Raw genomic sequence first — 25,328 nt, 5'->3', positions numbered from 1 at the left:
CATTTTCGAACCCAACTGTATGTTCACATTGCTGGAAAAAAAACCATCCAATTCCTAATGAAAGTTAAGGCCCCTAGACCACAAAAAAGGATTATGTAAAAAGAAATTATTTATTAATGATGGCAGATTGTAATGTGTTAAAACTTACAAGCAAGCCTATGTTTTCATAGAAATGGTAGAAAATTCCAGATGATCCCACTTACCGTCTTGTCAACGGTGCGTTCAGGAATTAAGCATCAGACACTGGTATAAACAGGAGCAGTTCTTGATATTTTTCATTACAGGGTTTATGTGGGGTCTTAAAAACTCTAAAAAGGTATACAATTTAATAATATGAATTTTAGGCCTTGAAAAGTCTCAAATACATTAAAATATGCCCTACGATATGGCTAGGTTATCCACTAGGTCTTAAATGTGCTTAGGTAGGTCTTAATTCATGTTCATTCAACGTTACTTCAATAGTGGTCATTTCATTTTTTAGAAGCATAGATTGAAGTTGTTTAACATTGAAGTTCTTTCTCTCAACAGTACAGATACAGTATATTACAATGTAATACAATTATAGCAAGATTTATGTGGAACTGATCAAAACTTTGTAGCTTGTATAAAAGTTCAGAGAAGACAGATTTTCCTTTATATTTTTTTGCCAGTAAGGGTGTGAAATCAGTTTTAAGTTTTATTCATAATACTCTTGAAATGGTTTTAAAAAGTCTTAAATTGCCTACATTACTTAACTATGTAAAGTTACACTCATATTCATCGCCAATGGTTACTTCGCCTGTGATCACTGGATTCCATTAACAGTCCATGATCTCTTATTGCTGGTCTCTTCCTGTCTGAGTGGGGCTTTGGGTAAAGACAAGTTACCCATTCTCACCATCACAACCAGACAATCCCTCTCTCTCAGTGTTCTCCTGAGATCACATGAGACAGTTTTTTGATTGGTTGGCTGCCTTTTCCTCCTGACTAGCATTTCCTCCTGATGCTCCTTGATAGATGCTCCTAGATTTTCAAAGCTTTGACTGCTTCAAACAGATTTTTTCCCTCTCAGGCCATTGACCAGATCTGATCACTGGGTGAATGTGGGGTAGGTGTAAACTGGATGAATCATCATTGTTATTGGTTATATCTTTAATCCAAGATCACAATACAATCCTTATGTAATAATAACAATCAACCTTACAAGTTCTTGTGAAAATACAGAAACAAACTTAAATGTTTACATGAAAACATGATATATTTGTAGTATTTCTGTTCCACAGTGTAATATACACTAACACAACTCATCCCAGTGTAATACTGGAATGCAAAAATCCTGTGGCCTTTGTTCAGTTCTGTAGCTAATGCACACAGGTACTCTCCAAGGGACCTGAGAGATATGCTACGAAGTGAGGTTACTGGTTTACCCCGGTAACTTCAGGAGTAACTGTTGATCTCCAAAAGAATGCTTAACTGTATGTATTGCTTCTGTTATGAGATCAGCGTTAGCTCCCGAGGTTACCTGGATAACCTAGTAACCTCGCTTCGTAGTATACTCCTCTGGGATGGATGCCCTATTACTGTCTTAGAGAGCTTGCTTTTCCGAGAAACGGAACTTCAGAATAGAAGCACCTCTAGCAAAGGTCAACAGAAGGTCACTAACTTGGCTCGCTGACCAATGTCCCCCAAGGATTGTTCTCAAGCTTTGCTGACATTTACAGCAAGAGTTTTAAAAGTAATTTAAAAGTTGCAGTATGATGTTACATGGTTATACATAGGGGATTACACAAGTCCACAGTCCTGAGCCTTACAGCGGCCCCTTACTACACAGACTGCAACCTGAGGTCTTCTAGGGCTAGCTTATTCCGCAGTCGCACGTCCTCACTGATTGGGTACAGGAGAAGAATCATCAGCCCTGTCACAATGAAAGCCACAGGTGCTGCACCAATCAGAAGCTTCAGTGTGTACGCCACTGGAGGGGGTTGCCGACATGCTCCTGTGTCATAGCCTGCAAACCTGTTATCGTGGTGACAAAGCCTTTGGTCAAATGTAATCAAAATAGTCCAAATTATCTTTGTGAAAAAAAAAGACTAGGCAACACATGCACGGAGATGTGCAATGTATTAAGGCAATCAATTTTGCATGTCTATACAAAATACCGTGTAATGAATATGTGATAGTATAGAATCATTTGATATGGATGAATTTTCAGTATCACCACAGGGCACAATTCATTGTACTATTTGATTTTTTTAAGCCGTATGAGCTTAGAAGGCGAAAATGACTGACTCACTCCAAACAAAGTGTTGAGACTCCCAGTGATATCCCGGCAGCAAACTTGGTGAAGAACACATAGAAGGAGTAGAAGATGGCCTCATGTCCCTTGGAGAAAGGGTTGGCCAGCCGAAAGTCGTCTACCACATCAGGGAGCATGGACCTGGACCACCACAAAGAGCACAGACCACAAAACAAGACACACTTTCATCATCTCATCACTCACAACGTTAGCCATGGCAACAGTCAACACAGTCCAGAACGCTCTCTTAAACACTGGTTGCGCCCATAACATGAATCAAATCATACCTAAGTCATTTGCCTAATGTATATAATAGTCAGCCCCCCCAGTCCAACAGGGGAACCCCCCCCTTCCATCCCAAAATAAATACCCCACATCCTTTTCCCCCTGTCATTTGTAAAGCAGGGGAGTGATTAGTGTTGTGGTTGGGGAGTAAAGACAGCGGTGTGTTAGGCCAGATAAAACACAGAGAGACGGAGGTCCCTGCAGAGCCCTGCGCAGTGATTCCCCTTCATCTGCATGACATCATTGGCACGAGCAATGCTAATGACAATGTTACTACAGCCGTTACACGCATGGCTGGCAGCATGGACGGTAGCTAACCAGCAGGAGGCTACCTACACGCTTGATGCAAATTACAGTTTCCTCTCACTTGGCCTTTGACTTCTGCCATTAAACTATAAAGTTTTGAGTGGGTGGGGGTGTTGAAGAGGAATGGGGGGGGGGGTTGTATTTTGGGCAGGTGTTTGGCGGTTACCATGGCAGCAGCAGCGAGGCAGCGACGCTGAGGCCGGACGAGACGGCCACCACATACGCCACAACCAGGTTTGGGATGAAGACCAGCATGACGGTGAAGGGCATGATCCACTGTGAAAAAGAGACCACTGCACGTTAGGAGAGGGTTGGCAATTGCAGGCTATGGCTGTCTCAATGATTTAGGGCCTTCAAGGAAGACAAATCTCTCCAAGAGGAATGTCATTCAGAGAGTGTAATAACAGAGATGTCCACTGCAGGGCGCCACAGCCCAAGCAATGTTGTTTTCCTGCAATGTTGCAGCGTTGCTTTGGGACCTAACAGGAGTCTGCAGCTCTGGAGATGACAAGCTCACTCATAACCAAGAATAGAAATATAACTTAATATATGAGCCTAATTGGAATTGAGTTACATAATACAAAATATGATATCACATTCAGTAACATTCTTTTTACATCCTGGTGGTAAATATGGTAAATATTCCAAATTTAATCTACTATTTCTACCAGGCCCTAAATTGTTATGCCAGTTGTGCAAACTCTGTATCTGCCTGTAGATGTTACTAGTGTCTCTTTCCCAAACTGATATGTGATGCAGTCCTATTAAACGTTGCATGTTTATGCTGTGATAAGCCTTAGGCTAATGCAGGGCAGGGCTGAGACCAGCCTGTGGGTCTCCCACAGTCAACACCAGGTGTGGAACTTACCGTGATACCACAGAACGCTGCCGTCTTCTTGCCAAACCTCTCAAGGAACCACTGCCAAAATGGGATGCTCACCACGGCTGAGATCTGAGGAAGGCAAAGACAGATAGCTCTTTTTTTAGCGGCAAAAAATAAATACCAGAGATTTTGTGAGGTTCCTGTTTGTTTTGTTCGGTTCTATCCCTCAGCATCTTGAAAGCAGTGTTCTGTAGTGTAACATAAGACGGGTCGACCAGCACCACTCTCTCCCATCAACCCAGGGCCTCAGCAGGTCAACGTCCCGTAATAGCGGATCAATACACTTGTTAAGGCCACAACGATAAGTAGAAGGCTAGCTGGGCACATTTGTATAGAATTGTTTCTTAAGATAGAGTACACACTATGAACTGCTATATCTTGAGTGTTTTGAGGATTAATTCTGTACAAATGCTTTTGTGCATATATGCACTGCTGCCCCTTTTATCTTTATGAATTGAACAGTTATATTGACCTCTAGTTGAGTAACCGTATTAAAATTCATTAACCTTTCATCATTCATTAATCATTCACTCACTGATATTTTTAATTATGGTTAGGCCTATGGTATTTAGCAGATGCTTTTGTCCAAAGTGACATAAATAACAGCAATGCAATAGTTACATTTAATAGTAAACATTTTAAAACGCTGGTAAGACTACACCAAGGAGTTACCCCGCTGCTCATCCAGCTACACTGGCTACCTATGGCGGCCCGCATCAAATTCAAGGCTCTAACGCTTGCCTACAAAGTAGTCTCCGGTTCTGCTCCCACCTACTTGAATGCCTTCATACAGACTTACACTACCTCCAGACCGCTGCGCTCCTCTGACGAACGACGTCTAGCTCTACCACCGGTACGCTCAAGCCAATCCAAACTTTTCTCATCTGTTGTCCCTCGTTGGTGGAACACACTGCCAGTTCCTACAAGGGCAGGGACATCCTTCTCCATTTTCAAAAAACTCCTGAAGACCCAGCTCTTTAGAGAACATCTCCTCTCATAGCAACACTTACAACAAGTCTTACTGATCCTAGCACTCACCAGCTGTCTTAAACTGACAAGTAACTGTTAAAAACAGCACTCACTGATGCACTTATTCTTACTGTACTCTAATGTTTTTAAATTGTCCTAAAATTGTTGAGAATTGCTCTAAAACTTAAACTGTTTACCATGTTGTTAGTCGCTTTGGCTAAAAAAGCGTCAGCCAAATGTAATGTAATGTAATGTAAAAGGAGAACAGCAATAATAAACCATGTCAATTCAATCAATAGCCTAATGAAAATAAATAAATACTATTATAAACAAACCATAACGCGTAAAAAACGCCTAATAAACTAAGTGCATATTGAACAGATATGCCTTTAGACCCCTCTTAAAAGACCCAAAACTATCACAGGAACGGCGAGCACTGGGCAACTCATTCCACCAACATGGAACCACTGAGGAAAAGAGTCCTCAGTCTATGACCTAACGTTTATGACTGGTCAACACAACAGCCCCTCATCAAAAGACCGCGGTGGGAGGTTGGGGATAAAATCTTGATCATTGAATTAAGATAGCAGGGAGCACAGATCCAGTCAGTCAATTATAAAAAGCATACTTTGTGCAGTCAGAGATGTGGCCTACTATAGGCCTACCTATGTATGGATTTGATACATTTGCATTTGGTGATATTGTTACAGTTACAGTACTTAAGACACTTTTGTTCAAAGCAACTTTAGATAAAAAAACAAAAATTAAGTATAAGTTAAGTATAAGTATAAGTAAGTATATATACTCTTTTGATCCCGTGAGGGAAATTTGGTCTCTGCATTTATCCCAATCCGTGAATTAGTGAAACACACACAGCACACAGTGTACACACAGTGAGGTGAAGCACACACTAATCCCGGCGCAGTGAGCTTCCTGCATCAACAGCGGCGCTCGGGGAGCAGTGAGGGGTTAGGTGCCTTGCTCAAGGGCACTTCAGCCGTGCCTACTGATCGGGGTTCAAACAGGCAACCCTCCGGTTATAGGTCCGAAGTAACCAGTAGGCCACGGCTGCCCCGAAGCTTAAAGCTTAAATCCCTGAGAAATCTAGCAAACGTTACAAATCTATTGAGCAAAAACTATGTATATATAGTATACTGTGCATACAGTATGGCTAGGTATACTGTATAGGGTGTAGTTCTCACCAGAATGGTCAAAACGATGTTCTGGAAGTGATCTCGCAGGTCCACGGCGTAAGTGCAGAAGAGGACAAAATTACTCTGCACCAGCTGCAAATGAGACAAATGATCAGAAACACAGACACTAATGAACACGTGTTATGGTCGTCCTGCCACAGTGAGAACTTCATGGGAATAATAATCCCTTTGAGGTGTCAGGATAGATGTCAGCTGGAAAAGTGAGGCAGGGAGATTTTTTTTTTTTTTTTTTTTTGTTTTGCTCTGAAATGTAGATGTCTTTGTGGGTTGGAAAAAAGGTTTGGGGTTTTGAGAAAAGCTACTTTCAAGCATGTTCAAAAATAGAAATGTTTCTCCCACTGATCAAATATCACAGTTACTCTGGTGTTCAGCAGAGAGGGAGAAGGAGAGAGAGAGAGAGAAAGAGAGGTGTGACAGATGACAGAGATGAGGAAAGAATGACATGACAGAGACACCAAGAGAAAGGAGCAGATTAACACAAACAGGCAAAAGGATTTAAAGAAAGACAGAATATGACAAACATTAAACACCGAAAGACGTGCAGACAGACAGACAGACGTGCAGACAGACAGACAGACAGACAGACAGACGTGCAGACAGACAGACAGACAGACAGACAGACAGACAGAGAGAGAGAGAGAGAGAGAGAAAGCGAGATATGGGGGGGGGGTGAGAGAGAGACAAACAGAGAGAGAGGGACAGAGATATGCTGACAGATGTTCTATCTCACCTGGATGGCCACCGATATGAAGAGGAAGGCTGCTGTGAGCGTGATGTAGGGCCCATGCCGCATCACCAGCACAAAACCCTGATGGAAAGAAATCTGCTTCTCCGCCTTTGGTACGTAGGGATCTACAGGAACAGTGCAGAGAGGATGCTGCTCAGTGGTTGAACAATTTACTTTGGAAATTAATCCATTGGACACATTCAATGGACTGAGAATATGCCTACGACACCCCTTAGACCAGATTACTTGTCCTAATACAGAGTGATGTTAATTCAATTTGGAATTAATCTGTAGAGTAAATGGAAAGTTAAATGATATACTCAAAGTTATGAATAATGCTATGTGTGTGTGTGTGTGTGTGTGTGTGTGTGTGTGTGTGTGTGTGTGTGTGTGTGTGTGTGTGTGTGTGTGTGTGTGTGTGTGTGTGCTTGTGTGTGTATGGACCTTGCAGAAGACGTGAGTGTCCTTGGAAGCTACTGTTTCTTGTGTAATGGGATTATTCTGAAACATGAGTATGCAGTTAAGCTAAACACACACACACACTCACACACACACACACACACACACACACACACACACACACAGACACATACACATAGACACACACACACACACACACACACACACACACAGACTCACCGTCTTTCTCTTTAACTCCCAAGAACATCACCACAGTGCAGATCAGAAATATCCCACCGATCACCCCTGCTGCGATCATGTAGACCTCTCTCTATAAAAGAGGAAAATGACCAACGCTCAGCTGCCAATCATTTAGACAGAGAGGGCCCAAAGGAAGCTCATTTCTTTATTTATACCAGAATATGATCCATTACTCAATCTTATTTTCCCTCTAATTTCCCCTCACTCCACACAGCAGTATTCAGATTGCTCTGTTTGGCTTGGGACTACCCGTCTGCACAGTGCATTCTTGTAAACATCCTGATGCCATGTCTTTTGATGGGGAGGAGGGGGTGCCAAAATTGGAACTGTCCCTACAGAAAGAGGAACCTTTCACTTGATTTAACATTACACCAAATATGCACACACACACACACACACACACACACACACATACACACACAAACACACACACACACACACACACCCTGCACCCCCCTGGAGTCCCCATAACAGGAACTGCACTGCCCTAAACAACCTCAGACTTGTTTGCTGTTATTTCCACGGGCCTGTAGCTAAAGACTCCTGGTTATTTATCCAGATCAAACGTTCACCCGACCAACGTTTCCGACAGGGGTTCCGTCGCCTACAGGGCGCACCCAAACAGTCCCCCCCCACCACACACACAGACACACACACACACACACACACACCCTCTAGCTCCGGCGGTCGGGCCGCAGCGGAATGTGGCAGTGCCCGGGCGCAGTGCTCGCGGGCGGGCGGCGGAGTGACCGTGGCCTGCAGCGGCAGTCAGGGGTGGAGGTGGAGGTGGACGCTGGCTCCAAATAGCTGTGGCTGGTGGCACGGCTCCCACGGCCGCGTTTCATCTGTTGCAACTTCCTCTCGACTGCTTTCACATACAGTACACATCACACAGACGCGCAAACACACACACACACACACACACACACACACACACACACACACACACACACACACACACACACACACACACACACACACACAACTCACATGCATACGTACAAACAAATGCACTCACACACAGATGCACACACACAAGCAGACAAACTCGCAAATATCCGCACACACTCTTGCTTGCTTGCACGCACGTACAAGCACACACACACACACACACACACACACACACTGTGGGATCAGGGCTGAGGCTTTTAGCTTCCCATGCAACAGGAACAGGGAGTTCTTTTGGGGCCTTTTTTGGGAGCCGAAACATCAACCCCCAAAACCCCAGCAGTCTCTGATGTGTTCGGGCACGCTGGTGTAAGGTGCACATGTGGATCCAACCCTCCCTGCTCTGCCTCGTACCGGAACTTCCACATGAATTATGTGTGGCCTCTAGTTTATATGGCTAGACTGTGTGTAAACAAGCAGTGGACTTTCCCACAGTCTTTTAACGCTAACAAGCCATGAAAATAGGCACACAGGTGTCAGTACACAGTGTCAAAAGGACAGAGAAACTATTAACTATACAGCAAGCAGCCAAGGATGTTTAAAATACTTTCACATAACATCATATTAATCGCATTCATTAAAGGTACAGTCTGCAACTCTGGTGAAAAGTTGTTGACATTGAGCTCAACAGCCATTTAAATTGCACCACCTCTCTTTCATGCTACTGAAATACTTGAACTTGATTTGCTGGAATTGTGTATGTCTTAGTCCGAGCCGCAATGTTTGTTTCTGATGTACAGAGCCAGCACTGTGTACACTGAAGATTTGACCATACATAAACAACGGACAGCTAGGGAACAATAAGGAGTTTGACACAAAAAAAATATTGAATTAGAATCTCAGACTGGACCTTCAACAAGATAAGGCAGCGTATTCTGATGCTAAAATGTTTTTTTTTTTTTTTTCAATTCTGAAAACCTAAACTGAAAGCTGAAAGCAAAAAAAAAAGGTTGAGCATAGGGTCATTAACAGGATTCCCATGGAACCACTTTTCTAAGGGGACTCAAACAGAGGAACAATTTTCTCTGAGCACTTAAAGCCTTTCACAGGCTCAAAGTGACCTTGTCACTCAGTATACCCCAGAGAATAGAGGTTTCTGAATGTAAAAGGATGAGCAGATAATGGCTGACTTCCAGCCTGAATGTGGGCCACATCTGGCTTGGCTCTGCACCAGATCAGTATCAGCACTGCTGTAACTGTGAATTTACCCAGAGCCGTTTTCGAAGCGTTTTTCAGTCGCCTGTCTGACGTCCGTCTATTGTTAGCAATAGAATTCCATTAGAATTAGTCTATTAAATTACACCACTTGCACTTTACGCATGTATTACAGCCATTAAAAGTAAAGGAAAGAGTATTTTTACGCTTGACATCTATTTCAAGAGGGTATGTGAAGCGGACACCTAGAAAAAAACACATGGATAAACACATTGTTGTGTCCCCTTTGAGATGGAGGCAGTGTAAATTGATTAGTTTACTTCTCACTCTTGCTCGTGTCTGGCTTGTGGTGTACATTCCCAGCAAGTGGTAGTGACAGTGACACGTACCGCATGAGATAGGAAGTCCTGCGATAGCGCCAGACTCTTGACGACCTCGGAGCCGCTACTGTTGCCCAGGTGACTGGTGGACAGGTTGTGATGTAGGCAGTGCTTCATTGTGTGGGCACTCGCCACGATCTGACCCTGGATGGCAGCACCAACGAGCGTGCCCAGAACCTCTGCCGTCATACCTGGAGTCAAACACAAACATAAAATTATCAGTCATATCTACTGATAACGAGTGCACTTACAACATCCAGTGCAGTGGAATTACTAATAAAGATACTATATTCTGTTTTAGGTTGTGTCCATTACAATGATCTAAAACAAAACAATAAATCAGCAACAATTAATTTCAGTAAACAAAAAGTAGTCGACTGTTCTCGACTGTTTACGCTTTGTGCAAATGACACCAAACCCACTCATTGCTCTGACGCAGTAAATCTGCATCTCATGTGTGTGTGGTATTAACGATGCTGTGTGGGTGGAAGACGTACGGTAGGCCGTGGCAGAGTCCCTCTCCCTCTGGTCCGTACTGAGGAACATGGTGAGGGCTGAGTAAGGCACGTGGAAGCACTGTGTGCGAGAACAGGAGAAAGTAGAAAATCACCTCTACTGCATTAGAACATAACTGTATTAATGTCTAAAAAGTCTAAAAACAATAACACTGAAACATAATGGTGAATAGGGAAATAAGTAAATGACGAGATGGTCTTTAGACTAAGATGGACCATAGATAATTACTTTGGTTTGATTACTAAGTTAACCATATCAACTTTATGGGTTGACAGTAATTTGTTGACGATCTTAGCACCAACAGCGTTGAGCCATGTGGGACCTGGGATCATATCTTTCAAGCTATAGATTTAAAAGGCTGTAAGATGTTAGTGGAAAAAGCAGAGGCAGTTGGGGCAGGAAAAAAAGGGAACCAAGAAGACCAAATAAACGTGGCAATAAATAAGCAGACATGGTTTACAACTTATGGGCGTTGTTCTCTCATATGCCTGCCCAGCATGTAGGCCTACATTTTTTCCCCCTTCTCTCTCCTTCTTCATAAACATTTTATTTTTGTACCACTTCTGAAGCGTCATCAATATTAATCACCTCGGGTTCTGTTCCGGCCAATGAGCAATCGCCTCATTTGGCCTCCGAGCGCCACCTTGCCCTGCGCGCTAGCACGTCGATCTCCTTCTTTCGCCACTTTGTTATTTATACAACGGCCGACTCAGCTTTGCGGCCGGCCCGTCATGCCAGAGAACTACAAAAATAAATGGCCGCGGGGAAAGCCGTGCCCAGTCTTTCCTTTGTGCCATAATGCGAAGGCATGTCATTTGCAAGGGCCTCGTCGGGACGCTATTTCTGTTGGTGTGTTCATGAGTTTCGCGAGTGGGTGATGTTGCTATACGTCAAAGGAAACAGTCTTTCCTGAGACGTGACGAGTGGGCATCGTTATCCCGCCGTTTATTCCCTCCTCTTGTGTTTTTATTGACTGAAGTCTACAGCATTAAAATGGGCTGACGGCTGTTTGTTTCCCAACCCTCGCTGTTAAAAGACAATGGCTTGGGCTAAAACAGGCAACTAGCATTTAGCCAATCTGCTGGCGAGGCGCACCATATACTTATCAAGCAGTTGCAGTGACTTATCATTACAGTGAAGCACATTGTGGCCTGCATTGGGGCTCTTTTCTGCCTCTCACATGCGAGAAGGGTGGTGAGAGCTCTGGTAGTCAGGGAGAAACTCCAGCCAGACCTAAGTGACGGCGCAAAAACAAAGATAAATCTCAGCCCCAACCGCATCAAAAGAGGACCATATTTAAGGTATTTTGATTCGCTGACGTAACTTTATGTACACTGTAGAGTTTGCTGTAGCCCAAAAAACTGTCCTATCCTATCCCCCTGGGGATCTGACTGTGGCTGCTGCATGTAGGCTCGATGGGATCCCTTACTAAAGGAGCCTTTATCTACTAAGAGCAAAGTGCTGCTCCTGAGGGGCTGTTGGTAACTTGTTTTTATTGGTTGTTTGAGAGAATTGAGGAAGAGTCAGGAAACACAGCAGACAAGTGGCAAGGATAGCCAGGTTAGAAGGGGATCCAGAGCAGACTTGCTCAGATCTCCAGGGGAATCAGACGGGACAGATAAAGTCCTCTATCTCAGAGAAAACAAAGAGAAACTCTGTTATTTTACCAGTTAGAAAAAGCTTTGCTGTAACAGAAGGTGATATTGCAGTGAACCCAGCCTCAATAATAGATAATAAATTGCTATCTGATTGACTTAAAGGCTGAACTAGATGCATTACTTCAAAACCTCTGAAATATAAGCTGTGAAGTGCGGAAATCGAAAGGGGGAGGAAAACATCTGGTAATACAACAGAGAGAGAAAAGGTGGTCATTAACCCCTGACAGAGGGTCATCTTACCGTGATGAGGGTCTGGTATAGGCAATAGAAGCCCAGATACCACATGAACTTGCCGTTTGCGAAGGGCGGGACGAACCAGAGATAAAAGTAGGCCACCACCACAAAGGGAGTGCACCCCACCATCCTAAAACAGGAGAGGGAACACCATGTTACAGCCCACAGACATGTTCCACCTTCTCACATCTGCATCACATTTAAAGTAAGATGTGATTATGTTGTTTTGTTGTCATTTGTTGTTATTGTTATTTTTCTGTTTCTGCTTCCCTTTTTTCCTTCTTAATTTATTTACATGACCGTATGTGTGTTTACATGTTTTGATTTATTTTGTTTCTCATCATCATATATTTTTTCTTGTTGTGCCGGCTTCTGTGTTTAAGCTCTTTGGTTAAATTGTCATAATGGGCAAAATAGGCCAAATAAACAACATGAATTGAACCGAAGTGACTGGTCAATTCTCCCAAATATTTTTCTCCATGGTAGCATTCCCAAACAGAGTCAAATGGCTTAAAGTGCATATCTATGCATCTGACATGAAAAGAGACAGCAAATTTGGCCTTTTTGAATGCCAGAGACGTGTGCAGTGTATGTGAAGAGCATCTATCCTGGGGTTTCTGTGGACATGACAGCGAACCATGACGGCGTAATCCCCCAGACCACAGGATCGCTCTAAACACCATTGGCCTTCAGACACACAGGGATGCGGTGCATGCCTCCATTGGGTGGATTTCTGCTGCTTTTTGCATCTTAAGGATGTGGGAGAGGATGCTGCTCCCATGTATAATGCAGCCAAATGCTGCTGATACAACAGTGTGTGTGTGTGTGTGTGTGTGTGTGTGTGTGTGTGTGTGTGTGTGTGTGTGTGTGTGTGTGTGTGAGAGAGAGAGAGTCTGGAAGTGTATATAATGCAGCTACAACTGGAAGTGTGTGTGTGTGTGTGTGTGTGTGTGTGTGTGAGAGAGAGTCTGGAAGTGTATATAATGCAGCTACAACTGGAAGTGTATATAATGCAGCCCAATGCTGCTGATACAACAGTGTGTGTGTTTGTGTTTGTGTGTGTGTGTGTGTGTGTGCAGCTTTGTGTGTGTGAGTGTGTGTGTGTGCGTGTGTGTGTGTGTGTGTGTGTGTGTGCATGTATATGTCCCTGCCTTATGGAGGAGTGAGGCATCAGCATGGCTGATGTGTAGTGGAGGAGGTTTGTCATGGTGATGGTGGGAAGGCCACTGGTGAGGCTGACTATGTGAGGAGGAGACAATCCACAATGACTAATTTATCACCACTCCAAAGCTTGTCGGCCAGTGACTTTAGGCATGTTGCCACACGCACACACACACACACAAACGTGCGCGCACACATGCACACACACATTTACTCACTCACTCACTCACTCACTCGCTCACTCACTCACAAACACATGCATGCACACATGCACACACACACTCACATACACAAATACACACACTCACACCTACACAGACACACACACACACACTGTACCACTGAATTCCAGAAAGGCTGTTGCGGAAGGCTCGCCTCATGCATGAATCAGAGAAATTTCCCAGAAATGAACCTCTATAAGGCATGGTGGTTCACGGTGTACGTCATTCACTTCACACACTTTATTTTTGTTTGTGTTTTTCCAACCTAAAAGGCATCATCAGCTATTATAGCCCTGTTGCCATTCAGTGATATTTTCCCATAAAGCAACACTACTGCTGTTCATCAAACACCGACGCAGGACTGAAAAAAACAAGTCATGTGGGGAATCAGCAGTCCTCTTTCAAAGGCATGAAGAGATGGTGACATTTGGTCAGAGTCTAAATTCATTTGTCTCCTGCCCAGATCACCTGTCTAATGAAAGAAAAGGCTGAAGAGATCTGCTCAGAAGGTCACTCTTTACCATCTGACCTCATCCAGCTTGAAAGGTCCTGCAGCCGCCCAGGCTGAGCCCCACTGCTGTCATTCATTTCCCTTAGGGTCATGTGTGTGTGTGTGTGTGCGTGCGTGCGTGTGTGTGTGTGTGTGTGTGTGTGTGTGTGTGCGTGCGTGCGTGCGTACGTGTGTGTGTGTGTGTGTGCGTGCGTGCGTGCGTGCGTGCGTACGTGTGTGTGTGTGTGCGTGCGTGCGTGCGTGCGTGCGTGCGTGTGTGTGTGTGTGTGTGCGTGTGTGAGTGTGATTTTTTTTGGGGGGGGGAGGGAGGGTTAGATAAACAACAGAGGGAAGCAAAGGACAAAGGCAGAAAGGGAAAGAGAAAGGAAACGAGAGAAAGGGAGAGGTAGCGGCCAATTCTGGCACTGTCCAGGTCCCCCTGATTGTTCATCCATACAAAAGGTACTGATGTGGAGAGGGTGACCGACAGAGAGAGAGAGAGAGAGAAAGTGAGTGAGAGATATAGAGTGAGTGAGTGTCAGAGAGAGAGATAGAGAGAGAGAAAGAGTGAGTGTCAGAGATGGTGGTGTGGTGCGGGGGCTGTTTGAATGGACTGGTTCGAATGTTCTGTAAGATGGCTAACAGGATGTGATGCAATTGCCTATAAAAAGAGACCAAAGCCCCCACCTCACTGACTCCCCCAACCACACACACACACACACACACACACACACACACACACACACACACACACACACAAACACAAACACACATCACCCCCCCTCCCTCCGACCCATTCTACCCACCCACCCATCCAACACCAACCTTCCATCAAGAGGTTCTAGAATTGAACCTATTTATTTGGAGTTCTACCCTGTCAGCAAATCACTAATAAAAAAAACAAGTCTATGCATAATGCTACCTTCTGCTTTTGTCATGTAAAATCCATTGACGAGACAATTGAAAAAGGTAGCATTGACTCTGACAAATGGAAAACACCAAACCAGTCCGGCTGAGCATTTAAACTCACTGTTTTTTGTTTTTTTTTTAAACAGAGTAAATTTAACTTAATTCATTAAAAGTCATTAAACGTAGCTTCTAATTAACTTTTTATATGTGAAAACTGTTTAGACTTAAGATTTATACTGCTATACAATTTACACACATAATTACACACAGTCTACTAAAAATATCAGCCTGTCATTTGAAATGTTTTAAACCTAACATTGTAAAAACCTAGAATGCTACTTTGTTTGCCATAAATAAATAGTATAAATTACACAGTTGGGACTTCTCCCCTAATAGAGGGGATTGAGAGCTGCCCTCCATGAAATAGATTAGTCTGCTGTGTTATCTGCACCTTCCTGAGATGGTGCAGTGGGACTCTGTGACAACAAACCCAGGGCAGCACCCTGCATTCCCACAGGGACAAGACCCAGATGATCAAACGAGATGCCCAGGACATAAACCGCTTAACAACTTCCTCTCTCTCTCTCTCTGTGAGTGTGATGATGTAATACCCTATCAGAATGTAAATTCTTGCGGGGCCAGACTCTATTCCAGAACATATGAAGTATTCTTTTGTGTTACAATGCTAGTGCTGAAACATAATTCTATGGTCATTCTATGGTCATTGCATGCTAAACCTTTTGGGTGGGTTGTATGCAGTTTTATGAAAGTAACTGTGCATTGTATATTTACATTCTGGATGAGATGACATATGATCACATGAGTTATGTTTGCTGCAACTTGGAGTGGTTCAGTTGTCAGATGGACTGAAGAAAGTGATTGTGAAAGCGAAAGAAATGTTAAAAAAGCAGAAGAAACTTTAAGAATGCGATTGTGTCTTTGTGTGAAGTTTTGGTTCTTCTTCTGAGTGGGTTTTGTATATGCAATTTACCAAATACATTATTTGTTCATCTTTGCATATACTGTTTTAAAATATGTGTAAGCATTGATTCATCCTCCAAGTGGTATTTATGTGTTTTTACTAAATATTCTGTATGGTATTGTAAATTGCATCCAGTATTGAGATCTAAAGGTCTTAAGGTGGGACTCTACTAACCATGGCATCAACCGTCCAATTTTCGTCCATTTGCTTTTGGTGATGAAGAAGCCAACGACGGGATCGGTGATGGCACCCCAGGCCTTACCAATGAAGAGGACCATGGAGGCCTGGAAAGGGTTTATCTGCAAGGAACAGATGGTTAGTCAGCAACCCCAAGAGTAAACCATCATTGCACAGATAACAGACCCCCCCCCCCCCCCAGGAAGATTCAACTGACAATTCATACAAGAATACATTTCTATCCGATCAATTCTAAAAACCTCAACTGGTAATTAGGTTCGTAAATAAATGCCTGAGGATAAGTGGATGATGTGCACAGAACTGGTGAAGTGGTGAAGGAATTCTGGGGAATTCTGAGTTACCTGGGCAACATCAAGCAGGAAGATCTGCAGGAAGAAAGCAGTGGCACTTCCTGCAACCTGATTGGGTGCTCCTCCGATGGCGAAACATAACTTACTGCTCACTGACAGCTTCTGTTCCACTATGGTCTAAGAACACAGAACCAATAATGCCATTTGTTAGTGTGACTACAGGCCAGTAGGCTGGCATTCAATATACACATTTATCAGACTATATATTTACCGGTACATCTTATAGATTCATATTAAAGACCTCCATGAATACTCTCAAAAGCAGGAAGAGGGTTTGTTAAAGCTGTCAAAGATGTTGGATGGGGGTTGCAGTTTTGAAAGGTTACAAAATGATAAGACTTTGGTGTTAATTAGCCACTGAAAATATAATTACAGATCTGGGAAAAAAAGAAGAAATAATTGAGATTCCTTGTACGCTTTTGATCATGGGAGGACGTGCTACGAAGACGACTGAAGAAGATAAGGTTTCACTTTGGCCTTTAAGATCAAGCTTGAGGGAGACCTCTGCACAGTCGCTCAAAACCACAAACGACTCAAAGATGAAGACGAGGGGTTTGGCGAACCGTTTGCCGAGACGCCACAGCTCCCGCCGGCTCCGTTAACTCGGCGACAATAAATCACCAGGGTTACATCAAAGGCCGCTACTTCACAGGCATCCTTCGAGAACTCCCCAGGCATGTTAATGATAGCCCGTGGGTGTTCTTAAGATGATATGAATATCATCTGTCTTTGTGCTTTGTGAAACTTGCCGTTAACCCACCAACAATCCCACTCCCCGCCCACTTAAGACGAACCCCCGCCCCTCCAAATGAGTGACCACATCGATGGCAATGGCTTATCATCAGACCCCCTTCCCCTGCCCCACGGCCAGACTGAAATGGGCTGGTCACCAGGTGGGGTGGGCAGTGGGGTTGTTAATGTGTAAGATAGACCAGAGGATCAGAGAGATGGGGGGGGGAGAGAAGCCTCTGGCTGCACTGGGTTTAGGCTATGGTTATCAAGGAGACACTGCTACACACACACACACGCACGCACACACACACACAGAGACACACACACACACACACACACACCCACAGAGAGAGAGACACTCGCCAAATATACACCCACACACACCCAAATCTTGGCCTCACCCACCACAGGAATAATCCTGGCTGGAGAGAGAGAGAGAGAGAGAGAGTTGGGGCTTTCTAGGATTCCCATTCTCAGCTCAAGTCAGCTATGCCCTATGTGCCATCTTACATGCTTTTAGAAATAAAGTGCATGTGCTGGGGGATGTTTTCAATAATATAAACACGTCATACATTAAAGAGGTGTCAAACCTATACATCTGGGAAGAAAGTACATTTGGATGTGTTTTTGTATATGTGTGTGTGTTTGTGTGAGAGAAAGAGAGAGTGTGCGTGTGTGTGCAAGTGTGCATATGTGTAAACAGAAGAGGACAAGAGAAAGTGTTTCTATGAGGGGTGGGGGTAGTCACTACACATTAAAGGACACCGTAACCACCCCTAAGGAGTCCCCTCTACTTATGAGAGGCCACGAACGCCTCTCCTCAGACAGATAGAGACAGACGTGCACTATAACAACACACACACACACACCACACACACAGGCATACAGGCACACAAACACACGAAATGCACACACACACACACACACACACACACACACACACACACACACACACACACACACACACACACACACACACACACACAGAACACATGCACACATACCACATCTATGTGGGTGGGGTATGTGGTAACAGGGTGGTGGGTGAAGAACCGTAACTGTGTGTATCTATGTATTTCATGTCTGTGAGGCTTGTATGGTAGGTGAAAACAAATTTCCTATGTAAGGACAAATAAACTAACTAACTAACACACACAAACACACACAAACACACACACACACACACACACACACACACACACACGCACACACACGCACACACACGCACACACAGGCATGCTAAACCTCCCCTCATCTCCCAATAAATAAGCACATGCTCTCCTTCATTTGCATAGCATTGAGAGGTTCTAGCCTTTCTCTTTCCCCATCCTCTTCCCTCCTCTTCCTCTCCGAAGACCTCCATTCCCTCACCCACCCTCAGGGCTTGTCAATCACGGCCCTCAGAACTCCACAGCTAACCACCACTAAGGCCAGAGTGTACTGCTCCATCCCATTCTTCAAAAGAAACTGTAATTAACTGGTTGACTTTCTTTTTTCTTTTTTCATTTCCTCCTTTCTTTTTTCTTTTTTCTTTCCCTCCTTATCCAGCTGTAAAAAAAAATGAATGGCTTTCACATTTCACACAATTACCAGGAGGTTTTCCATGTAATCATTTCAAATGTGGGGATTGCCTTTTTCGCTGCCAGTTCAAAGACCAAGAAACGGAGTCAGACAGAGAAAGACAGAGAGAAAGAGACAAAAAAAGAGAGAGAAAAAGGGAGAGAGGGCAAGAGAGTAAAATATGGCAAAAGAGAGCAAATGAGAAAAGATGGTGAACAAAAGGAAGAGAAAGAGAGAGAGAGAGAGAGAGAGAGAGAGAGAGAGAGAGAGAGAGAGTGTGTTGCACACCCCAAGTCAGGTTGTTATTCCTCACCACTCTTGAGTGCTAAAACGATTCTCTGGCCGAGGATAAACAGGACACTGCTTTCATTGGGAAGCTGAAAGGGCTGTCCAAGCTCCATGGCCGCCTTGCCTGAGTCTCTGGACTGTTGGAATGATTCTGTTGTTTTTGCCTCCATGCTTCACTCACACAGGTGCACTCACTGGGAATTCTTTGTTTGCTGTAGATACAGCATGTACAAACTAAGATTTGAGAGATGAGAAACATCAGTGAAAGACCATTTCATTTGTTGTTTGGCATTATTGTCTAAAGATGGTTCACTGAAAACAAATGCCTCTGATGATGATATGAGGTGTTTGGATATTCTAACATTACTCTGATTTTGGTGACATTACAATGTTGGACTCTTCCTATTGCCTGGCAAGTAATAACCATATTCTAGAGTGACACCACACTGTGCAGGTCTCTACAAGCTTATACGGTTATTTGTGTTTTCTACTACCTTTGCCATGGAAACCTGAGATGCCATGGAAACCTGTCACAATGACATCAGCATTGTTTTGAAATGGTACAGGCTGATACTAAGGTATTGCAATTGTCTGCCCCAGAGTGATGTAAGAGATGCTAAATAGAGCCAAGTCTCTCTGAACTGTCCCATAGCACTTCTGCAGTACTTGGCAGATTACACAGGCATGCCTGTATCAGTGCAATTCAAGAACAAGGAGTGCACTTCCTTTCGCACCAGATAAGTGTTTACCAGACTCTTATCACAGGAGACATAAACAGGATATCCTCTGGTGTCTGGGCAGCCATCATTGAGTCCCCTTTGCTACATGGTGACCAGTGGGGACAAGCTGGCCTCCCAGCATGATGGTGGTTTATGAGATGGTATACAAGTTCCATTCCATTTGAAATGGACACAAAACAAGCATCCTGACTCTGTAAATGTGGGAATTCCGATGAAATCCAAAACAGCAAGCATGTGAATACATTGAGGTCCACATCAGCATCTTTGCAGTGATACTTTGAATTGAACTCTGCTGAGTGCTATAACTTTTTCTTTGCCATGGTCTCTCTCAACAGATTGCTATGTGCACACACAGGCTGGGGGATAAATCTGGTTAGATAAAAATGATAAGCAGTTTAAGGGTTTATCATAAGCGGGATTTGTCCTTGCTGTTTTTTGATTTGATGTGACAGAATGACTTCATCCAGCACTGTTATGTAAATGCATTCATGCTATAATGTTTCCACTGAAAAGCACCCCAGTCAAGATCATAAATTGAACATTTGAATAACAATGAACATTTTACGCTATTAATGACAAGGCTTAAACTGTATGTGTTGTGAATAGGTGCAGAAATAAAAGAAAGCAGCACTTGCATTAACAGATGTTTCCACTTAGTCCGACATACACTGAAACAGATTATGAAACAGAGGTCTAATGGAGTCTTAAGAGATTAAAATCCGTGCCAACGTGGTCGTGCCAACACGCACCAGCGCGGCTCACCAGGCATCATACCAGAGCAGCGACTGGAAAACCACAGCAGCTCACACAGGGGGCCGACTGGACAGAAATCTCTCAAAAGCCGTTTAGCTTTCACACTCGGAGAGAAAACAACCCTGAAATAGACACACGCTTCCTTGTTATAACTAATACGTCCATCACCATCACCACCATGCCCCAGAAACAGCCATCAACTCATCCCTCCTGGTCAGCCTCCTGGTCAGCCTCCCTAACACTGGCTGACATGTGCCCCTAAACTCACTCATTGGGACCTCCACCCTGTCTTATTGGTAAATACTATTAGGAATAAACACCATTAGGAATATTACAAATATCCTTTATGTCATCACTGCTGCAGCATCTACCAGCTTATCATAATATGATATCAGCTATTTAATTACTACACAGACTAAATCATCCACTATTTAAATATATCCACCATTTCATTAATGTTAGAAACATTAGAAATATCCATTGCATTATCTGAAGTACTGAAGCCTCTACCACTCTATTACGTCAAATCCTCAATTAGGCCCACTACCAAAACATTCACTACCTCAGTACTATTGAAATGTCTGCCACCTCATTAGTATTGGAAACATTACAAATATCCATTACATAACCTTTACTGCAAAATCTACCACTTTATTGTTATTCATCATATATTACTCTAAACATTACATAAACCACTATTTAATTACCACTAACATCCACTGCTTCATCACTGAAATGTGCACCATCTCATTAACATTACAAACAAATACCATCAGTTACATTACATCACCACTACCATAGCATTTTACAACTATTTATAACATCAACTATTTCATTTCCATTAAAGCACCCACTTTGATTCTACTAATATATACAGTATATATTGTGTTGTGAGTGTCCTATAAGCAAACACATACACTCTCTTCATTAAGCAATGGTATTTCAGTGGTTTGGGGTGTCCTCATTTTTCCGATTTGTGCAAACCCACCGCACCCCCCATGGAGGCTGGCACCCTTAGCAACAGCTTATGTCATCTACAGCAAGCACGTCCATTGCCTCTCATCCCATTCTACAAAGCAAAGATTCTACCAAGCAAAGATTCTAGAGCGGAGCATAGCGCTCTAGAATCTTTGCTACCAAACATCTGGTTTATTATCACTGAAAAAAGCACTATGTCACCAGTAGACATTACCGTGGTGGTGATACTCATCTGAAACACCTCTACCCTCATGAGAACCAAGGGGTTCAGGGGATCAGGAGAGGACACACAATGACAGCTGGGCCATTAATGCTCTCTCCATGCATAATTGACATACACACATACATACACACACACACACACACACACACACACACACACACTGGCAATGTATTCCTCTAAAGGCTGAGCTCCTCTTGTTTTCTCAAGGCGCCCTGATGGGACTTATGGCTGACAGTCCCAGTGCAGGGATGAGATTTTTTGATGAGATGTATTCAGAAAGACAAATATGTATCTCATCACTGTTGCAATCACGTGTCTGCTCACGTTTTTTTATTTCTCTTTGTGTGTGTGTGTGTGTGTGTGTGTGTGTGTGTGTGTGTGTGTGTGTATTTCATCAGTTCAGGAGTTTTATCTGCAGCTAAACACACACACTAACACACAAAATACAAAACACACACACACATGCGAGCAGACAAAGACTCTTTGATCTCTTCATAATGATTAATGCCATGAGGCGGAGTGGCAGGTGGGATGCAGACTGTGATTCTCCCATCTTCATTATAATCTGACACATCAGACAACCACAGCTGAACCTTTAACAAATCATTCACATTACCCATTCCTGACCATTCCCACTGAAATCATCTGTCTGGGGTCAGACTATTGATGATGACACATGTGAATTCAATCAGCAAGAGCTAATCTTCTGAATGTCACTGACATCTTCTTTCAAATCCCAAATCTCACAAATGTCACAAGGGTTAATTGAGTTTCGACCCACCGTCTCAATTCTACCGATGACAACCCCTGACTCAAAATAGACTTAACCTATGAGGTTCAATCTCTCACAACATTTAAGTCACCTACAGTCACACAGTATTATATTCCAGGAAGGCAAATCCAGCACATCTTTTTAATCACACACACTCCACCCTTGCCCTGTTCAGGTTAATCTTGTTTATTCTTATTACCGATACACCTCAGTGAATGTCATTGTTCAGTATCGAAAGCCCCTGGGGAGTCCCAGTGGAGAGGCATCAGTAAAAAGGCATTCCATTTATTCATTAAAACATACCGTTCCACATATTTTCATAGGCAAACTTCCATCTGCCGTGCCACAAGCAGACAGGCTCTCATCTCACACATATACTGCAGCATACCTGTGGTTGAGCTTTGTCATCTTTATCTTAGACAGGATTCTTGTTGGGTTTATTTTCCAAAAGCTGTCTTTGTCTCACAAAAATACTCCTCTAAAGTTTATGTTCAGTTTTCAAATAAATCATCATGAAGATGATTTGATCCAACCCAACGATCATATTCACATTTACGACTAACAGAAATCTATCCAAAAGTGCGCCTTCCAACAACATCTATTCACCAATGCCATCTCCAACAGTGACAAAATCTTCACCGTTACACACCAAAAAAAAACCATCTATCACTCACTCGGGCACACTGACTGGACCGGGCGGCTGGACACTTACCTGGTGTGTGACTTTGGCAAAGATGGGCTTGGGGTGCTTCACGACGAGCTTGTCGGCCGGTGAGCCCTCTGCGGCTGCTCTCTCTCCCTTGGCCATGGCTCTGAGAGTGACGGGAGGCAGGCGGACGGCGGCGGTGGTGACTCTGCCCTCTTTCTCAGCTACGGCAGCGGCAGCGGCAGCAGCAGCAGCAGTAGCAGGACCAGCACCAGCAACGACAGAAGCAGACTTCTCCACCTCCATTCACATGCTGCCCTCAGGGCTCTGGCCTGGAGCCAGGGAAAGGGGAGGGCAGAGTCACACACACATACACACAGATAAACACATGCTCACACACAGACAGAGAGAAAGAGGCGGAGAGAGAGAGACAGAGAGGGAAAGAGAGAAAGAGAAAGAGAGAGAGATACACAGACACACACAAACACAAACACACTTCTGTCACTCTCAAACATCTGCCACAAACCCTCTCCCTCCTCCTCTAGCAGATCGCAGAGGCTATTACAGTGATGCTTTTAGTTTGCAGCTTACCACACTCGCAAACACTAGAAGGATGCATCGCTTTGAGTTAAGGGTAAATCTCATTGAAATGTCATGCACAAGGTCAAAAGAGCACAATGTCAAAAGATCTACCAGACATCTGCAATAATGGCAAAAACACCAACAATATTGAGACATTTCGTGTTTATAGTGATGCTTATCTGTTTAACGCAGAGTGCATATTTTTCCTAAAATACGCATAGACATTTGCAAGCAAAATATTGTACACTATGATATATTTACTTTTATTTATTGTAAATTTCGCGTGATAAGCTGAAAAACGCCGTGCGTAATGTGGCGCACACGGGGCACTAACCTGGGTGATGGGAGAGGCTCAGTGCCAGCGAACTGGGAGTTTGTCAGTCGGCGCGCTGCGGGCTCATTCCAGAAGAGCAAAAGGAGACTGCGGAGGCTGACGGTGCACATCCAATTGATTTTTTTATTTACACAGAAAATGGGGAAGTGCTCCTCCTAGAGGAACATCGGCGGAACCCACAAAAGGGACATGGGAACATTTACCTGACTACACAGCTCACACTGCACACACGAAAGGATGTAGCCTACCTACTCCTGCGATTTTTCAGGGTTTTTTACAGACTTGTCTAAGAAAACATTGAAATGACCAAAGTCTTTTTTATTTAGACAACCCCTCAAGAGTAAATTCAGTGCGCGTACCCATGACATTAAAGATTGGTCCTACAACTAAATAGTTTATCCCTTTATAAAGTACATAAAGTTAAATTGAATTTGATATTTATATATAATGATGAAGAAAACAACCAGTCACAAAACAACACGAAACACTGTACGTCCTCCCCACAAACCAGCACCGGGTCTCAGTACCTCACCTGGGCAAATCGCCGTTATTACTTCAGAATAACCAGGCATCTGAAAGGCCGCAATAGCCATATGGCTCGCATTGCGCGTACCTCTAGTAGGCTATTGGTAAATAATGCGTGAAAATGAACTGCAACATACGCGGGTGGAGCACGTTCGTTAGGCTCACGTTTCCAAAGAGACCGGCAGGAACATCTGGGAAGGGACAATTCCATTCGTGCCATATCTTATTAACCGTGAGGCCAAGGAAATGTGTTCTGTGTGTCTAGGAACATGTTCAAAATGGCATAAAGCTATAGCAAGCCACCGCTGGTGAGCTATGTGGGGTGGATTGTATTCCCTGTCTTTTGTAACTATAAAGTGATAAATGGCTTATTCAGTCTACTCGGAGACATGAAGCTATTTCGGCACGGGCATTCATCACCTCTCGAGAGCTTCTCAAGCGTTTAAACGACCGAATATGTCCCCAAAAGTTTAAAATATTGAAGATGCTTAATGGTGTTCGTTGCCTCTGCAGCAAGATATAAAATGTGCCGCGTGCATATGGTTATTTAATGAACCCACGCTACATTGTGTCAAGACACGGAGCGCATATTCAGTTTTGTAAGGACCTTTTGGTAATGTGTAATTGGACACAAAACTTAATGCACTCGAGGCATGTCATAAAGTTCATACAGC

The 25,328-nt window shown here is 43.6% G+C and overlaps 1 protein-coding gene across 1 annotated transcript; it reads right to left on the bottom strand.

The window, feature by feature from the left end:
- Positions 1 to 1,119: 1,119 nt before the first annotated feature.
- On the bottom strand, positions 1,120 to 24,205 carry mfsd2b (MFSD2 lysolipid transporter B, sphingolipid). The gene is made up of 14 exons (XM_076271802.1): positions 24,130 to 24,205; positions 23,280 to 23,545; positions 16,513 to 16,638; positions 16,148 to 16,272; positions 12,217 to 12,340; positions 10,300 to 10,378; positions 9,812 to 9,993; positions 7,299 to 7,389; positions 6,663 to 6,784; positions 5,921 to 6,004; positions 3,735 to 3,818; positions 3,033 to 3,142; positions 2,273 to 2,416; positions 1,120 to 1,995 (listed from the first exon to the last, which is right to left on the bottom strand). Exons 2-14 carry the CDS (start codon positions 23,517 to 23,519, stop codon positions 1,803 to 1,805), a joined length of 1,704 nt encoding a protein of 567 aa, XP_076127917.1. The 5' UTR covers positions 23,520 to 23,545; positions 24,130 to 24,205; the 3' UTR covers positions 1,120 to 1,802.
- Positions 24,206 to 25,328: the final 1,123 nt, after the last annotated feature.

Source organism: Alosa pseudoharengus, unplaced genomic scaffold, assembly GCF_046254945.1.
Source record: "Alosa pseudoharengus isolate Yale_2024_CS ecotype anadromous, Long Island Sound unplaced genomic scaffold, YU_APseudo_1.1 YU_APseudo_1.1_scf_7, whole genome shotgun sequence".
Lineage (NCBI taxonomy): Eukaryota > Metazoa > Chordata > Actinopteri > Clupeiformes > Clupeidae > Alosa > Alosa pseudoharengus.
Note: the sequence above shows the minus strand (reverse complement) of the source record. Positions and strands in the feature narration are given on the sequence as shown.

Excerpts from the sequence above, each read along its gene's own strand:
- mfsd2b (XM_076271802.1), bottom strand. The coding sequence starts at position 23,519 with ATGGAGGTGGAGAAGTCTGCTTCTGTCGTTGCTGGTGCTGGTCCTGCT. Across the intron at positions 16,639-23,279 it reads TTGCCAAAGTCACACACCAG|ACCATAGTGGAACAGAAGCT; the intron begins GTAAGTGTCCAG and ends CTGTGTTCTTAG. Across the intron at positions 1,996-2,272 it reads GTCTCAACACTTTGTTTGGA|GTTTGCAGGCTATGACACAG; the intron begins GTGAGTCAGTCA and ends CCACGATAACAG.